This window comes from Perognathus longimembris, chromosome 3, assembly GCF_023159225.1.
Source record: "Perognathus longimembris pacificus isolate PPM17 chromosome 3, ASM2315922v1, whole genome shotgun sequence".
Lineage (NCBI taxonomy): Eukaryota > Metazoa > Chordata > Mammalia > Rodentia > Heteromyidae > Perognathus > Perognathus longimembris.
This window is the reverse complement of record NC_063163.1, coordinates 70,360,421-70,378,586: the sequence shown is the minus strand read 5'-3', so window position 1 is coordinate 70,378,586 and position 18,166 is coordinate 70,360,421. Positions and strand designations below refer to the sequence as shown.

The following is an 18,166-nucleotide window of genomic DNA, read 5'->3' as shown; positions in this document are numbered from 1 at the left end:
AGAAAAAAACGGCCAGAAGCGGCGCTGTGGCTCAAGTGGCAGAGTGCTAGCCTTGAGCGGGAAGAAGCCAGGGACAGTGCTTAGGCCCTGAGTCCAAGGCCCAGGACTGGCCAAAAAAAAACAAACAAAAAAAAAACCAAAATAACCAGCAAAAACCTTTGCTGGAGGCATGGCTCAAGTGGTAGAGCAGTAAGCATGAGCAGATAAGCTGAGTGAGCTCTAGCCTTTGAGTTCAAATTCTAGTACCAGTATGAGAGGGAAGGAGAGGGGGAGGGGGAGAGAGAGAGGCAGAGAAAGAGAGAGAGAGAGAGAGAGCAAGCAAAACAATAGAATACAGGCTCTGATTGCACACATGCCCAAACTAGTGATCTCCAGCTTAAATCTCCACCACTCACATTCATGCCTAGTCTAAAGAGGCAGTCTTAAAAGAACTGAAGTCAGCAGATACTTCCAGGATCTGAGGTCTCAACTTTCATCCAGCTCTTCCAGCTCTTCATGAAGAACTCTCTCTCTGCCCCCTCTGCCAAGTTCATGGCTCCAGACATGCCATCCCAGACCTCCTATCATGGCCCATTGACGACTGCAGGAACCATACCATCTGTGGCAGAGTAGCAGAGTTCTATGTGTACACTTTCCTGAGTAGCTGGGATTACAGGCGTGAGGCACCAGTGACCTGGCCACTACAGGATGTATTGTTCTATTTACTTACACCCTGGCTGATGCAGATAGTGAAAGTCCTAGCTCCCCACTCTAGGGCTCCCTGCCTCCTCATCCATCCACCTAGATTCCTTCAAATATGGGTAAGCACTGTACTGGTGGGGTAGAGGTTAGAGCTGGTGATTAAGTCCAGCAAAGGCCTGGCAAGCCAGGCCTCACTGTCTGGAAATCTAGAATTGGGAGATAACTGGGCCTCTCAGGGAAGGAAGGCGGCATCAAGTAAAGATCACTCAAGACCATAGCCCTCATTTTCTCTCCTTCCAACTGGTCAATAAATAACACGCATGTATTTTATTTGTGGTATCCATTGCTCACTCTCCCTGGCCACCTCCCCCACCCCCGCCAAACAGTTAAAATCTAAGTTTTCTGAGGTCAGGGAATTCTACGTTTGGTTCCATAGTCCCAGGGTCTGAAACAGTACCTCAGAAGCACAACGGGCATTCATTCTAGCATGAACGCACATACATGAAAGTACACACTATGTCTGGAAGGCGAGGGAGAGAGAAATCACTTTTCCTCTGAGTAAAGGACTGAGATCTCTACACAGCCTACTCCGAGTTAAACCCAGCCCCGCCCCCAGAACAAGCCACGCCCACAAGACGTCAGGCCCACATCCAGGTCCCGCCCATTGTCTGCCCCGCCCCCAGTAGTCTCCGCCCGCCAATGGCCACGCCCCCGGACACTGGTTCCCGCCCAGAACGATGCCTCCGTCCCCGCCTCCCCCCCCCCACCACACACACACACTGGACACTGACCCGTCCCCCCTCCCCCACCCCCGGCTGACGTAACCCAACTCATAACCAAGTGAACCAAACAACTGAAGCCGAGGGAGGCACAGCCACCGCCCCCCATCGCCTTCCCGCCTACCCTCGAGTCCCTCCACGTATCCCCGCGATTGACAGCCGGGACCGGACGTTGGCAGCTGGGAGAGCGGCCCGCGGCCGGAAGTAGAAACGGGGGCGGGGTAGCCCGGGTGGTGAAGACTGTGAGTGGACGCGCTGGGAGCCCCTCGTGGACCCGGTAAGCGAGAAAAGGGGGTTTAGGTCTGAGTCCGGGGAGGGGCGTGGTACCCCAGGCCCCCGGCCCTGCGTCCCGCGTCTCTCCCGGGAGCCCCGTCTCCTCCGGCTGAGGCCTCAGGTGCTGCTTGCTCTGGTCCTCCGGGTTTCCCTCCGCTTGGGACCCTCACCCGAGGTGTATCTGCACCCCGGAGGGCGATTCTACACCCCGAGGACCGAGTGTGTACCCCAGGGGGCGAGTCCGCACCCCGAGGACTGAGTCTGCACCCCGGCAAGCAAGTCTACACCTCAGGGAGCAAGTCAGCTGAAAGCCCCCCAGCAAGCACATGTAGAGCCATCTTGCAATAAGCTAACATTTTGACAAAACTCAGGGCTAGGCAGGGCAGATACCCACCCCCAAGGCTAGGCAGGGCAGATAACCACCCCCAAGGCTAGGCAGGGCAGATAACCACCCCCAAGGCTAGGCAGGGCAGATAACCACTCTCAGGGCTAGGCAGACAACCACCCATGATTACTGGAAAAACCGCAAATTCCCTTTAAGGAAAGGACCAATTAGAACCCTGTAACTATGCTTCTTGCTTCTGTAAACCGCTTCTGCAAACCCCTTAAAAACCCCCCCACAAATCAAGCCTCGGCGCGCCATCTCCCTGCGAGGACTTGGACGCCCGGGTACCCGCAACCCTCAATAAACCTCTTGCTGTTGCATCCATCGCGTGTCTCGCTGATCCTTGGAAAGGGGTCTCCCTAGGGAAAGACCACCCAAAACTCGGGGGTCTTTCACAGCCACCCCAGGGACCCTGGCCAAGCCTAGGGACATTTCTTGTCATTTCGCCAGTACAAACCAACCCCACCCCTAACAGCATTTTCTGTAGTGCAGAGGTTGGAAATACCACTGTTTGGTTTGGGTTTTTTTAGTCCTGTCAAGTACTAGGGAAACCATGTAAACTGTATGTCCAGTCCCACCACCAGTAAGGCCTCGATAAGTGACCTGTTTACAGCATCTGTTATCACCCTAAGATCTCCCAGCCAAAGGAATTGAGCAAGTCAAAAACACACTGCTTTAAAGTCCTGTCCTCAGCCCGGCCCTGGGCAGGAATTATGAAAATCTAGTCAGACACTGAGCTATTACATCATACTAAACATCACACAGTTAATACAAAAAGTAGTTTTTCTGTAAAAATGAATTGCTACCAATAAAAAGTCATCTTTGTACCTTTCATTTTTCAGATCAATGAGAACATCCTTCAAGCTCAGATTTGTGTTGAAGCAGGGGCTCTGATCTGACCAGTTTCATGTGCATCTAAGGAGTTTCATGTGCCCAGGTAAGGACCTTATAGAATTTGGACTGCTCCAAGAACCTGAGAACTGGTGTTTCTTGTGCCAGAGTTGTAACTAGAAGACACAGGTGTGAAGGTATCTGTGTGTGTGTGTGTGTGTGTGTGTGTGTGTGTGTGTACCCATCCTGGGGCTTGAACTCAGAGCCTGGGCACTTCCCCTGAGCTTCTGTGCTCAAGGCCAGCACTTGAGCCACAGCTCTACTTCTGGGGATATAGAGAGAGAGACTTAATTGGAGATAAGAGTCTCATAACCTTTTCTTCCTGGGCTGGCCTCTAACCATGATCCTCAGATCTCAGCCTCTTGAGTAGCTAGGATTACAGGTATGAACACAGGTGCCAACTATTTGGTTTTGGCTTTTTAAACAATGCTGGAAATACAATCCAGGATTTTTTGTATACCAGGCAAGTGCTCTACCACTAAGCCACATCTCCTTGCCTTAGTTTTTCTAGTGTTTTTATACTGTGTGTATGTGTGTGTCTGAGAGAGAGAGAGAGATTTTTTATTTGAACTCAGAGCTCTTGGTGGGTAGGTGCTCTACCTCCTGAGCCACAGCCCCAGTCCACTTCTGGTTTGTGTACCAGAACCAAGTTCCGTCTCTGTGCTCTTTTGCTCAAGGCTAGTGCTCCTACCACTTGAACCTCAGCTTCACTTCCAGCTTTTTGCAGGTTAATTGGAAATAAATGTCTCATGGAATTTCCTGCCAGGGTTGGCTTTAAACCATGATGCTCAGATCTTAGCCTCCTAAGTAGCTAGGATTATAGGTGTGAGCCAGTGGCATCTGGCTTCTATTCTGTAGGGCTTCACTTTTTTCCTGGACTGATCTCAAACTAGCATCCTTATTATTTCCATGTCCCACGTAGCTGGGATTGCAAACAAGATTCACTGTAATCAGTTTTCCTGTTAAATTCTTGAGGGAATCTTTGCCTGCCAAGGAATGCATATTCTTGGGTTACACAATTTAGAATGATCAACTGCCTCTCTTCACTCAGGACTAAGGACATACAGTGTTCAAACCAGTTCAGGCCTAAACAACCAGGACACTCCATGGCTTTGTAGCTCCTTCCCCCAATTTAAAGCTAGCACAGTATCATCCTCAGAGCTCTCTCTCTCTCTCCTTCTATCCCTCACCTTTACACCTCTGCTTCCCTTGACTCTTACTCTCCTCACACTTACAAAGACCTGTAAAATGCAGTCTGTGTCATTCCAGGAAAATGTGTGTGCCTGGTTGTGTTTCATCTACAGAGGAAAGGCACACCCACACAGACCTGGGACTGGAACTCAGGTGTGTACCCTGTTGGTGGCAGGAAGAGGTTGCTTGCCTGTCTTCCCAGAGGTCCAGGAGTCTGTGACTCTATTTCTCCATGTGGCCCAAAATCCACTGTTGGAACCAAGCCCATTCCTGCCCCATGCTTCCTCCCTCCCTGATTTCTTCTTTGGGGCACAGAACTCATCCAGACCCCAAGAAGCTGGACTTACAGGGCTGTATTCTGTCCTGTGACTGCACGGGAGGAATCTGACCCTATACACTGCTGTTCCTCCATTGTGTAAATTTCCCCTTAAATTGCCCAGTGATGATCATCTTCATCAGTAGATATTTTTACAGGTTTGTGTTTGTCTTGCTGGTTGCATGTTTCTTCTCTAGAGAAAACCCAAGTTTCCTTTTGACGGCCACGGGATTGGCCATTGTTAGTACTGTAAGTAATGCTCTGGTGAACAAGTAATTCCCCAAAGAACAAGTGAAATAATGCCACAGTCAGCCAGCCTACCCATGCTTCTCCAATGCCAGGAAGCAGGAGGAGGATTGCAGCCTTGCACCTGTCCATGGGGCCTTGTCCCAAGTGGCTGCCGTCTCCCAGGCTTTGCTGACAGAACGTGTGGGGAACAGCAACTGTGGGGAGCACTGGGGATTGCTGGAGCTGCCAGACTTGGGCCTGGAGTTGGCAGTTGCCAGGCGTGAGGTGCAAGTGGGAGATGAGGGGAAGACAGAAAGGTTGACTGGGTGAAGGATGGAGCCTGGGCAGTGATGGAAAGAAAGCCCTGCTTGGAGCTAGGGGTGGCGCCTCCCTGTCATCCCAGGTGACCCAGGGGCTGAGATAGGGAGGATTGCCAGGTTGAGGTCAGGCCACAAAGGAGGTGATCTGTCTCTGTTGTTGCCTAAGAGCCCTAAACCTTAGTCCGTTAAGCCAACAGTAACCACTGGTTTCTCTGGCAGCATTCATGGGTGAGGAATTCAGGAGTGGCTAGAGAAGGTTCTGGTTTAGGGGCGGCCAGCAAGGGCTACACATCTGAGGCCCGTGGTCACCCAGAAGTCACCTCCAAGGCCTCACTTTCAAGGTGGCCCTGGGCCTGGACAGTACTGCTGGGTATCCTCCCCACAGCTGCCGTGGAGTAGTGGCAAAGATTTCCAGGCCTTTCCTCAGGAGCCCTCAGGGTCACCCCTGAGCGCTGGCTTGGAGCTGGCTGAAGCACTGCGGAGGCTGCCACCACAGACAGAGGACCTGCGCTATAGGCAGCCTTCAGGGCGCAGGCCTCAGGCCCCAGGGTGAAGGTCTCTGCCTGAACCCAGCAAGATGAGGCTGGAGGCTGAAGGCACTGAGGACCAAGGTTGGAGTCTGCAGGGACCACACGTGGGTGTGGAGTTGTTGCTGTGATTTGGTAAACCCAAGCTCTTCGATGCCAACAGGGCAGTGATGGCAATGCTAGCATCTCGGGCACAGATGGGTAGGCGTTGTCTGTGTCCCTGCTGAGCGAGGACAGAGTGCGTGTGGATGACAGCTGGCCTGGGGGGTTCGGCAGCCATGCAGATGTCATGTCTGTTTATTCCAGGGGTGCCTCTGGGAGTCCCAGGACATCTTCCCTCCACTGACCACCCTGTGGTCAGTGCCTCTCCCATCAGAGTCACAACATGGCAGCCACTGTCCTGCCCCCCACTTGTGGTGAGTCTCTGGGTGCTTGCAAGTCTGCACCCCAGGAGGGCCCAAAAGGGAGATGATGGGGGGGAGGGGCGGCTGAGCAGAAGGCAGGACAACAGCACAGCAGCCCCCAAGACTATGGGGCTGGAAAGCAATCTTAGAATGGTCTTATGTGGTAGATGTCTGCCATGAACCAGCTCTGAAATATGTGGGACCATTTGAAGGGGACCCCTGGGGACCCCTGAAAGCCTGGTCTCCCTCTGCCCAGTGGCAATGACCTGCTCCCCAGGGGTGCCCAGGCCTTGCATGCTGTTTTACAGCTGGGTTTCAGGGCATCAGGTAGAGGCTGCACCAGGCTGGAGAGGTGAGTGTGTGTGTGTGTATGTGTGTGTGTGTGAGAGAGAGGGGGGCAGTAACCAGGCCTTGCACACTGTTCTACAGCTGGGTTTCAAGGCGTCAGGTGGAGGCTACACCAGGCTGGAGGTGTGAGTGTGGGCGTGAAGGGGGAGCCGGAGGAGAGAAGCAGCATATCAGGACACAGGGAAGCCTAGAGTGTTCTAACTCATTTCTCTTCGGCAGCTCAGCCTCACCTGTACCCGGCCTCTCCCCAGAGAGGCGCCCTGTGGAGGGAGAGGCTGGCCAGCGAGGTCCTCCTGGACTGGACACGGGTGAGTAGACACTTCCTTCTGTCTCACAGGAAAGCATGGTCTGTGAGTCCCCAGGCCGGGTGGGTTCTCCTGGAAGATTAGGAGAAGCCACCACGTCCTCCACTCTCCAGTTTGTTGTGGCCATTAAAAAAACATTCCTTCATCCCTGAGCATCCCTCCTCTGTGCCTGTGGGAGGTGGATGGCATGGGGCCCCCCACTGCCTGCACAAAGGGACAATGGAGCCTCCGCTCCTGGCTGAGCTGGGACGTGTGCGATACCACAGGACCTAGTGACCTTCGAGGACGTGGCCGTGGAGTTCAGCCAGGAGGAGTGGGCCCTGCTGGACACTTGGCAGAGGACGCTGTACAGCGAGGTGATGCTGGAGAACTGCCGCAACCTGGCCTCCCTGGGTGAGAGGGGGAGCCGCGCCCTGCACCCACGTCATCACATGCCTTTCTCGCCTGTTGAGTCACTCAGCTATATGCCCACAGTGCAGACTCCACTGTAACTACAGGACTACAGGAACTACAGGTTCCTCTACTGGAACCTTTGCCATCCCCCTCCCCCTAGGAAACATTATGGAAGTCCTGGAACTTCTAAGAGGTAAGGCCTCTGCCAGGTATGGTTAGCACAAGCCTATTATCCCAGCCCAATGGAGGCACAGGTAGGATGGAGGTGGGAGGCTGGCCTCAAGCAACAAGTCCAAGAACTTATCCAAAACTGGCTCAAGTTTTAGAGTTCCTGCCTAGCAATTGCAGGGCCCTGAGTTCAAGCCAGATTCACACACACACACACACACACACACACACACACACACACACACACTGTAAGTAGGGGTGGGTAGACTGTGAACTGATTGGACTGGGACACCACCCTCAGAATGGACCTGTGCTGTCTCCTGGCAGTGAGCCGGTCAGGGCTCAAGGACCTGCTCAGTTCTCTTCCTTTTTTTTTTTTTTTTTTTTTTGGTTTGTCATGGGGCTTTAACCCGGGGCCTGGGTGCTGTCTCTAAGCTCTTTCACTCAAGGATAGTGCTCTACCACTTCGAACCACAGCTCCACTTCTGGGTTTTTGGTGGTTCACTGGAGATGACTCTGCTGGAGTTAGCTTTGAATCATGATCCTCAGATCTCAGCCTCCTGAGTAGCTAGGATTACAGGTGTGAGCCACTAGTGCCTAGCCAAGTATTGGTTTGTTTTTTTTTTCCTAGTGTGAGACTGGGACTCAAACCCCAGTACCTTATACTTTGCCTCACTGACTAGTGCTCTACCAACTGAGCCATGCCTCCAGCCCCTAGCTTAGTTCTCTTGAGTGGATTGTTGTGAGGGGTGGCCACCCATGTGCCAAGCCCTCTCCATGTAGCCAGTTCCCTCTCTGCCTCTCTACCAAGGGTGACAAAACCAGAGCAGACATCAGGACTCTCCCCACACCAGAATCCTAAGCCACAGATAACCTCTTATTGTGCATAAGCTTTTCTCTACCTGTCTTGCCTTCTCTTCCTATGATGTCTATGTTTAACTGGTTTGAGGCACTGGCAGGCTTTTTGGTAGAGGTCGCCCCCACTTCCCTTCCCCACATCTTTCAATTCCTTCTGACCACAGCCATCCTAACACAGAAAAGCATGTAGTGTTGTTCTGGTTTGAATTTCCCCATGACAGATGCCTGGGAATCCATCGGTGTCCTTATTAGCTATTGTAAGGCCATGTCCTTATTGGCTACCGGAAGGCCTAGTGAAGGAAAGGTCTATTGAAAGTGCAGATGAGGAATAATTGGTCACTGACTTGGGCTGACCTCTGCATTTATCTTGAACTGCCCTTCATTTCTGTGTTGTACTCTCATCTCAGAGAGGAGGAAAGAAGGTGAGTGCAGATCATTTACAGCATCACCAGGAAGTGCTCTGGCCCACATTCTGCTGCTTGCCCACCACCCCATTCCTTGCTGCCTACTCTGGGGAAGTTTCCAGACTTCCGGGGACTTGAGCTTTACTTCCTGCTTGGAGGAGGCAGGGAGAAAGCTTTGCAGCCCCCACATCACCAACTCCACGGCTGTGGCCTTTTTCCCTATCATTGGCTTGAACTCTGGGCCTGGGCACTGTCCCTGAGCTCTTTTGCTCATGGCTAGCACTCTACCACTTTGAGCCACAGTTCCACTTCCAGGTTTTCTGATGCTTCATTAGAGATAAGAGACTCATGGACTTTTCTGCCCAGGCTGCCTTTGAATCATGATCCTCAGATCTCAGCCTCCTGAGTAGCTAGGATTACAGGCATGTGCCACCAGCACCCAGCTCCTGTGGCTTTTCACAAGTCTTTCTCGAGCCTCCAACATCCCTCCATCTGTTCAGGCCAGAAGAACAGTGGTGGGCGGGCACTGTGATCCTTACCTGCAGCACTTGCTTGTGTCCTCCCTGTGGACTGGATCTCCTTCTTGCCCTGACTTCCTATTCTTCCTGGTCCCACAGTTGAGAGGTGTCATTGGGCTTAGCATGGACTGTGTCTGCCCCATCCCTCCCAAGTACTAAGCGAAGTAGAACTGAGTACTATCTCCTTGGTCCTCAGGAAGGTTCTTACCCTCATTAGAATGCTGCAGAGCTACTCCCTACTCTAAAGCCACACTTTCATCCTCCAAATGTCAGCCTGGGCTGCACAGAGCTGTTGCCTTGAGCTGCCTCCCTCCATTGCTTGTATTCTCTGTCCACAGGGTGCCACATCCATGCACCCAGCCTAACTGCCCAGCTGGAACACGAAGAGCAGGTGGGGACAGAAGAGGGTGGAATTGTCCAGGACACCTGCGCAGGTGAGCACCTGGAGGGAGCCTCACGGTGGCGCAGGAGTCAGAATGTCCTAGCGTCCACTGTACTCTTTTCAGATAGAGATGGAAAGAACACTATAGAGCAGTGTTCATCTCTCTGCTCTCATCATCATCTGTGGCTTCTAGGGAGAGGCAGAGAAATAGCTCTCTCCTTGTGGAAGCTTAAGTCCCACCTCACAACCTAGGAGGCTTCTTGTCACTCTCAACAAGCTTATTTTCTCCAGTTGTTTTTTGTTTGTTTGTTTGTTTGGTGCCAGTTCTGGGGCTTGAAAACAAGGCCTGGGCTCTGTCCCTGAGCTCAAGCTCGAGGCTTGTGCTCTACCATTTTGAGCCACAGCACCACTTTGGTTAACTAGAGATGAGTGTCTGGAGCTTTCCTGCCCTGGCTGACTTCCAACCACAATTCTCAGATATCAGCCTCCCGAGTATCTAGGGTTACAAGCATGAACCACCATCACCTGTTAAAAGTCCTTTTATTTTTCTTTCTTTTCTTTTTTATTGTCAGTCATGGGGCTTGAACTCAGGGCCTGGGCACTGTCCCGGAGCTCTTTTGCTAGCACTTTGACCCACAGCACCACTGCTGGTGTTTGAGTGGTTAATTGGAGATAAGAGTCCCACGAGCTTTCCTGCCCTGGCTGGCTTCAAACTGAGATCTTCAGATCTGCCTCCTGAGTAGCTAGGATCACAGGCACCCTGCAGAGTCCTTTAAAAAAAAAAAAAAGTACCTAAAATCTTCCTTCATTGAAAATGTCCTTGGGAGTAATTTCTCAGAGTAGACCTCACTCATGGGTGCACTCAACCATTTCTTTTCTGTGTCAACTTAAATTTCTTTTCATTCTGTTTCAGAGCTGGAATGTGATCTTATAGCCAAATGGCTAAGTCCTGAAAAGCATGCATTTAGAAGACACCAGTCTAAACGTGGGAAAATGGTAAGACTTTGCATGGATGGTCTGTGGTTCCCCATAGTAATGCCAAAAGTCAGAAAAGAAACAAAGCCCAGAGAGTCATTGTGGAATGTTAGATTTATACATGAGAAAGTGGTGTGACACTTGTGATTTTAGAAAAGAAGTGTAAGTGAGCTGCAGACTTACTTCTTCACTGAAGGTTTCCACAAGTAAATATTAAACATGACTACTATTTTGGCTGTTTGAAATGTCCAGGGGTCTTAAGTCAGTTAGGAAATGCCATGCTTATGTTAAGGACTTATAGAAAATGTGTATGTGTGTGTGTGTATGCGCGTGCGCTGATCCTGGAGTTTGAACTCAGGACCGGGATTGCTGTCCCTGGGTTCTTTTCCTCAAAGCTAAGTGCTCTACACCACTTGAGCCAGAGCTCTAATCCCAGCTTGTGTGTTTTTATTGGAGATAAAGAGTCTCACAGACTTTCCTGCCCAGATAGGTTTCCAACCATGATCCTCAGATCTGAGCCTCCTGAGTACCTAGGGTGGGTGTGGGCCACCAACAGCCAAACATGATTTTTCATTAAAGCTAAAGGCTTCATCAGAGCTGGAGCCTTGCCCAAGCGCCAGGGGAACCATCAATCATCAGTGGGGGGCAGAGGGGGCTGCACTGTGGGAGACCATTTCTGTACAAGTAGCACAAATGACAGCCCCCCACCCCTTTACTCGACAGGAGAGAAGCCATGGCGGGGTAAAAGTCAACAAATGCAGCCAGTGTTGTAAGGTGTTCAGCACCAAATCCAACCTGACCCAGCACCAGCGAACCCATACAGGCGAGAAGCCATACGGCTGCGCCGAGTGTGGCAAGGCCTTCAGCAGCCGCTCGTACCTGACCATCCACCGGCGGATCCACAACGGGGAGAAGCCATTCGCCTGCCGCCACTGCAGCAAGGCCTTCAGCAACCCATCCTCGCTGCGGCTGCACGTGCGCATCCACACCGGGGAGAAGCCCTACGCCTGTGGCCAGTGCTCCCACGTCTTCCGCACCAGCTGCAACCTCAAGAGTCACACACGCACGCACGGCGGCGAGAGCCACCACAAGTGCCGCCAGTGTGGCAAGGCCTTCAGCACCCGGTCCTCGCTGACCGGCCACCGCAGCGTGCACACCGGCGAGAAGCCCTTCGCCTGCGGCCTCTGCGGCAAGGCCTTCCGCAAGAGCTCGTACCTGACGCAGCACGCGCGCACGCACACCGGCGAGAAGCCCTACACATGCGCACATTGTGGCAAGGCCTTCAGCAGCAGCTTCTCCCTGACGGTGCACAAGCGCACGCATACCGGGGAGAAGCCCTACACATGTGCCGACTGCGGCAAGGCCTTCAACAACCTCTCAGCCGTCAAGAAGCACGTGCGTTGGGGCTGGGGATATAGCCTAGTGGCAAGAGTGCCTGCCTCGGATACACGAGGCCCTAGGTTCGATTCCCCAGCACCACATATACAGAAAACGGCCAGAAGCGGCGCTGTGGCTCAAGTGGCAGAGCGCTAGCCTTGAGCGGGAAGAAGCCAGGGACAGTGCTCAGGCCCTGAGTCCAAGGCCCAGGACTGGCCAAAAAAAAAAAAAAAAAAAAAAAAAAAAAAAAAAAAAAAAAAAAAAAAAAAAAAAGAAGCACGTGCGCACACACACGGGGGAGAAGCCCTACGCATGCACGCACTGCGGCAAGGCCTTTACCAGCAACTCCTACCTTTCTGTGCACCAGCAGCTGCACAGCCGGTGGACCTGACGCCCAACCTCCTTTCCGGGTAGAGGCGTGGACCGTCCACCCCCGCTTCCCCCACGCTGGGTGCAGGCACTCCCAGAGGCCACTGAGGAAGTCGCCGCCGTATCCTTCAGTTCACAGCGCCATCTCTGCACTGTCTCCGCAAAGGCCAGTCCTGACGCTGCCGGAGGCCACCCAGACAAGGGCAAAGGATGCAGCAAGTACCCAGAAGCTCCGGGAAACGCGGTGTCATTGCGATGTCAAGCCCCCAGCCAGCCTTCTGCTTCCAGGAAACGTGCAGTGAACATGATGACGTCATCCCTTAGCCAGACACCTCCTGCATCCGGGAAACTTGTGAAGGTGATGACGTCAAGCCCTCAGCCAACCACCTTCTGCATCCGGGAAAAGTGTGGTGAACATGATGGCGTCAATCTCTCAGCCAGCCTCCTCCTCTTAGCCCATTAGAAGCGCCCTCCATTCCCTCGGAGAGACCTTGCGTCATCTCTACGCACAGCGTCATCTCCAGATCACCGTGATGCGCACAGATGACATGGCATAGGGAACCCTGGGACCCAAAGGACAGCGGGAGAGCCTTCGGGACTGGGCCGGAGCCAGATGGCAGCCTACCCTACACAGGGGCTCTGGACACCGGCGGCCCCCAGGGGAGGAGCAGCCCCGTCCACCTCCTGCACCATGACTCTGAAGGAACAACAGGAAGTCCTCCCTCCAAGGAAGTGTTCCCTCTGCTTACAGAGATACCGAGAGACGTTCTGGAGAAGAAGCTCCCAAAGCCTCCCATTGCCACCATCAGCGGGAAATTTGGGAAGGTCGAAACAAGGAAAGGCTTGCGGGATGCTCTTTAACATTGGAGAAAGTAGGAACGTTCTACTGGAGGCCAAACCCCCAACTGTGCTCATGGGGGGCATTTTCCTGCATGAGGCTGTACGCAGGCCGGGGAGCAGCCTCAGAATGAGGTCTGTGTCAGGGGGCTTCTGCCTCGCCCTTAAAGTGAGTGATGGTGGGTGGAGTAAGTAAGTGGGAGTGGAGTGATCTCCATCACCTTCCTTCCGCAGGTTGAACCGCTGGAGCACCAGCTTCTACTCTTTGTTTTTGTGAAAACATTTATGTCCATGTCATCTCCCCAAAGTAAGCCTCATGTTAACATCTCCATAGTTTTATGGCAATCTATTTATGATTTTCTCTGAAGAGCAGTAAAATGGTCATCAGAGTTCACTAAGATGAACTCAGCATGGTAACACATGCCTATAATCCCATCCCTTAGGAGGCTGAGGCAGGAGGATCAAAAGTTTGAGGGCAGCCTTTGCTGTTACAGAGCAAGACCTTGCCTCAGGAAGCCAAATTAATGCTAACAACTTGCTCTTTAAACTGTCGATAAACGCTGTATTCCAAAGGGATTTCTGAACAACTCCTGAGTGCTCTAGTTCATCCTGATGGAAGTGCTAACACCTCTGACTTATTTCCGAGAGATCTTTTTCTTAGACTCTAGGTTATTCATTCCTTTTTGTGTGACAAATACTGGTAGCCCCTCTCCTAGTGTCCATTCATCTTATTAATGCTTGAGCAGTGCTGGACTAATCGGCCAGCCCCTACCAAAGCCCATACTGGCTGTTCCACTCTGGGATGAGAATACTTTGGGTGGGTGTGGATAAGCATATGGGCTAGTGGGCTCCCAAGTTCTTTCTCTGCAATGGTGACCTTGAGGCCTGGGCATGCACCTGTGTGTCAGTACTGAGACTTGAACCTAGCACTCTCCAGTCAGGCAGGAAAGTCCATGAGACTCTGATCTGCAATGAACTACCCCAAACCCGAAGTGGAGCTGTGGCTCAGTGGTAGAGACTAGCCTTGAGCACAAAAGCTCAGGAACAGTGCCCAGGTGCTGAGTTCAAGCCCCACACCAGCAAAAACAAGCCCCAGATGGAACCACTGGCTCTTCCCATCTAGCATACTATAATAAAAGGGTAAATCTGGGTTGCAGATGAAACTCAGGAATACCACACAGGTAGCTGAGTAGCTGAGAAGGATTCCATTAAACCCCAACACCCAAAAGGCAAGTTGTAAGGAACAACCTCTCAACCCTACACACAAGAGAGGAAAAAAAAAAGTAAGCTAGGTGCAATACTTCATGCCTTTAATCCTAGCTACTCAGAAGGCAAGGAGTAGGAGGATCTAAATTCAAGGCAAACCCCAGCGAAAAGTTCATGAGCTCCACCACCACCACCACCATCTCAACCTCCCACATCTGTCAGCCCAGTTATGCTGGAAGCATAAGTAGGATTATAGTCCATACTGGCCTGGCCATAAATGCACGAGCCTGTTCAAATAAACAACAAAAGAAAAAGAGGCTGGGGGTGAGGAGGCATGGCTTGAACCATAGAACAACTGCTTAGCACACCTAAAGCCCTGAGTCCAAATCCCAGTATCCAGGGGAAAAAAAAGTGGTAGAGTGGAGGTTAAGGTTAGCATTGAACTTGAGGTTCTTCAGGAAGTAGCAAAGGCCTAACTGGCACTCCCATCTTGATCAGAGGCCTGTGTGCCCCATTTGCCAAACTAAGATGCCACAGGCAAAGTGAAGAATTGCTGTGGTTCATATTCACCTGCCTAAGTGCTATAGGATAGAAGGAAATGGATGCACTAGACAAGACATAGAGCCCTGTCCACTCCTGAATGGGAAGCTGTCATTTCAGCTATGTGAAAGCCAGAGGTCAGAGACCCACAATGCAAAGCTAGCCAGGACAAAAGCACAAGACCCTAGCTCAAACAAAACAAAGTCAAGGGGCTGAGGATGTGGCCTAGTGGCAAGAGTGCTTGCCTTGTATACATGAGGCCCTGGGTTCAATTCCCCAGCACCACATATACAGAAAACGGCCAGAAGTGGCACTGTGGCTAGCCTTGAGCAAAAAAAAAAAAAAAAGAAGCCAAGGACAGTGCTCAGGCCCTGAGTCCAAGCCCCAGGACTGGCCAATAAATAAATAAATAAATAAATAAAACAAAGTCAAAAGACTGACGAGGTGGGGCTCAAGTGGAAGAGCACCTATGTCACAAAGACAAGGCCCTGAGTTCAAACCCAGGCACTGAGGGGAGAGGAGGGAAGAAAGAGATCCCTATTAGATGAGTCCCTGGAAGACTGGAAGGAGAAACAGACTGTGTTATAGGAAACATTAGGAGGATTTGTAGGGGCTGGGAATATGGCCTAATGGGAGAGTGCTTGCCTAGCTTGCATGAAGCCCTGGGTTCAATTCCTCAGTACCACACAAACAGAAAAAGCTGGAAGTGGTGCTGTGGCTCAAGTGGTAGAGTGTTAGCCTTGAGCAAAAAGCAGCTCACGGACAGTGCCCAGGCCCTGAGTTCAAGCTCCAGGACTGGCAAAAAAAAAAAAAAGATTCATAGGTATAGAAAGTTGAAAAGTTATGTGTGCCCACATATACACGTTCATGCTGGTATTTATTATTATTATTATTATTATTATTATTATTATGCCAGTCCTGGGTCTTGGACTCAGGGCCTGAGCACTGTCCCTGGCTTCCTTTTGCTTAAGGTTAGCACTCTACCACTGGAGCCACAACGCCACTTCTGGCCATTTTCTATATATGTGGTGCTGGGGAATCAAACCCAGGGCCTCATGTGTATGTGGCAAGCTCTCTTGCCACTAGGCCATATTCCCAGCCCTTATGCTGGTATTGACACTTGAATTCAGGGTCTGGGCACAGACCCTTAGCTTTTTCACTCAAGGCTGGTGCTCTACCACTTGAGCCATAGCTTCACTTTCAGATTTTAGTGGTTCACTGGAATCAGAGTCTGATGGACTTTTCTGCCTAGGTTGGTTTCCAACCTCTGTCTTCAGAACTCAGTCTCCAGAGTAGCTAGGATTATAGGTGTGACCACCCAGCATGCATTTTGTCATGCATGTCCCCTGATGTCTGGAGATTCACACAGGCAGCCAGACATTAGCTGTATTTAAATCTTGGGATCTCTTCAGCCTATCAAGTGGACCAGATTAACTTCCCAATACCACACATTGATTCCTTCTGGGTGTAGTGAAACACTCCCTTTGCCCTCCCTTAATGACATTTTTACTTCACCAAGATGTGGCTTGTGGAGTTAAGTAGTTGATACCTTTATGTGGAGGAGTGGGAAGACAGAGTCCAGGGCTTGGGGTCTAGTGTATAGGAGAGGGGAGGAAGGCAGTGCTTTTGTATCCATGGTTGTCTCTGAAAAATGTCCCCAGAGGTTGCATTTGTTAAGAGTCTCATGTCATCCTAGCAACTTAGGAGTCTGAGATCTGAGGATCATGGTCCAAAGTCAGCCCAGGCAAGAAAGTCCATCACTCTTACCTCCAATGAACCACCAAAGCAGAGCTGTAGCTCCAGTGGCACACTGCTAGTCTTGAGTACAAAAGCTCAGGGACAGCACCCAGGCACTGAGTTCAAGCCCCGGACCAGCACTAAAACTAAATAAAAATCAAACTAGAAAAAAAGTAACTTTTATGGAATTTAATTACTAGCAAATGAAAAGAACCTCAGGAGTAGAAATCATCTCATCCTTAGATGGAAAATGTAAATGGGACAAGAAATGGAAGCAAGTGCTTTGGAAGAAGGCAAGGGCTTTTAATATAAGGTAAATAGAAATAATTATGAACTGAAATTGGATGATTACAAGATGTCATTTCTCCTTGGGTGAAACCTATCCCCACAAAACCAATCACATCTTTGGCCTTTCAAACAACAAAGTTTAATAAAGAGTAGTTGGAATGGGATGGGTTAAGGACAGAGTTGATGGATGGTAAAAGACAGACAAGGTGTGGTAGTCTCGCCTGCCATCCTAGATACTCAGGAGGCTGGAATTTGAAGAGCATCATTCGCAAGCCAGCTTGGGCAGCAAATTCTGAGACTCTTATCTAATGGACCACTAAACCAGAAGTGAAGGTGTGGCTCAGGTGATAAAGCACCAGCCTTGAGTAAAAACAGCTAAAGGAGAGCCCAAAGCCCTGAGTTCAAGCCCCAATACACACACACACACACACACACACACACACACACACACACGTAAAATAAAAAGTTCTTCCTCCGTGAACATAGTCAAGCTTTTGCATCAAGCATCTTCAAAGGGACCTTTTCCATTTTGATGAAAGTGCCAGGCCATTCATCTTAGTTCTTCCTCCTCTCTGGCCCTCTCTGCCTCCCTGGCCAAACTGTCAGCCTTTAAGGCTTCAGCCAACTTCTTCCTGGCTTGCTTTACCTTCCGTGTCTGTCTCCGGATATCTGCAACAGTCACTTGTTGCTGGAAGAGAGGCGGCCAATGAGGGTCTCCAGCTGGGGCCGTCACTCTCTGATACGGAGGCTGGTTAGAGGAGGGCTGTAGGTGAACAGGCCGATTGTCAGCTCCAGCCTGGCCCCGAGATTTATCAACCTGCCTTCCCCAAGAAATGATCAATGAGGGATTCACAGGATCAAACGAAGGTAAAAGCTGTCCTTCACTGTCGTAGACGTGCAGGCCCTGAAGTCTCATGAGCCCACTCAGTTGTTTTGGCTTCTCCAGCTTCCCCTGCATCTCCTCCCGTTTGTATCTAACCTGGTTGCTGTGGTGGGATGTGATTTTAGTCAGGGGTTTCTTGAAGATACAACTGGTCGTCCTCATAGGCAGGGTACAAGCTGCCTTGGCCCTCTGCCGGCCCTTGGGGACGCGTATGGCCTTCTTCCTCTGCAAAGTCTCAGTTAAGAGACTCCTTTTCATGGTCCCCTTTAGAAAAAAAAAGGGGGGGGATGGGGGATAAGGAGGAAAATGAGTCAAACGGAGGAGGGAAATTCTCAGTAGCCATGGAAACACTTCCCGTTATCTCAAACCACTGTCTTCTCTCGGTTACCTGGAAAGATGGTTTACAACTTGGGTTTGTAGAACCCAAGTAAGTTTGGGGGTAGGCATCCCTGAGCTTGCTACTTCCTAGTTGCCAGCTGTGGCGGCGGCAGTGGCCTCTCTTCCCCCTCCCTGCAGCTGTTATGAATATCCAGTGCAGCAAGATCAAGTGCAAACAATTTGTCTCCATTTCTGGGAGGATGTC

The 18,166-nt window shown here is 51.1% G+C and overlaps 2 protein-coding genes across 2 annotated transcripts; one reads left to right on the top strand and one right to left on the bottom strand.

The window, feature by feature from the left end:
• Positions 1 to 1,678: 1,678 nt before the first annotated feature.
• On the top strand, positions 1,679 to 13,812 carry Znf557 (zinc finger protein 557). The gene is made up of 9 exons (XM_048342159.1): positions 1,679 to 1,737; positions 2,961 to 3,054; positions 5,898 to 6,007; positions 6,563 to 6,651; positions 6,915 to 7,041; positions 9,328 to 9,423; positions 10,285 to 10,367; positions 11,070 to 11,732; positions 11,995 to 13,812. Exons 3-9 carry the CDS (start codon positions 5,977 to 5,979, stop codon positions 12,112 to 12,114), a joined length of 1,209 nt encoding a protein of 402 aa, XP_048198116.1. The 5' UTR covers positions 1,679 to 1,737; positions 2,961 to 3,054; positions 5,898 to 5,976; the 3' UTR covers positions 12,115 to 13,812.
• A 3,368-nt stretch (positions 13,813 to 17,180) lies between these two features.
• Positions 17,181 to 17,856, bottom strand: LOC125348705 (putative methyl-CpG-binding domain protein 3-like 5). The gene has a single exon (XM_048342163.1). It carries the CDS (start codon positions 17,839 to 17,841, stop codon positions 17,251 to 17,253), a length of 591 nt encoding a protein of 196 aa, XP_048198120.1. The 5' UTR covers positions 17,842 to 17,856; the 3' UTR covers positions 17,181 to 17,250.
• Between the last annotated feature and the right edge of the window lie 310 nt (positions 17,857 to 18,166).

Coding starts and splice junctions, on each gene's coding strand:
- Znf557 (XM_048342159.1), top strand. CDS start 5,977: ATGGCAGCCACTGTCCTGCCCCCCACTTGTG. Junction 6,652..6,914: donor TCCTCCTGGACTGGACACGG/GTGAGTAGACAC, acceptor GCGATACCACAG/GACCTAGTGACCTTCGAGGA. Junction 11,733..11,994: donor TCAACAACCTCTCAGCCGTC/AAGAAGCACGTG, acceptor AAAAAAAAAAAA/AAGAAGCACGTGCGCACACA.
- LOC125348705 (XM_048342163.1), bottom strand. CDS start 17,841: ATGAAAAGGAGTCTCTTAACTGAGACTTTGCAGAGGAAGAAGGCCATA.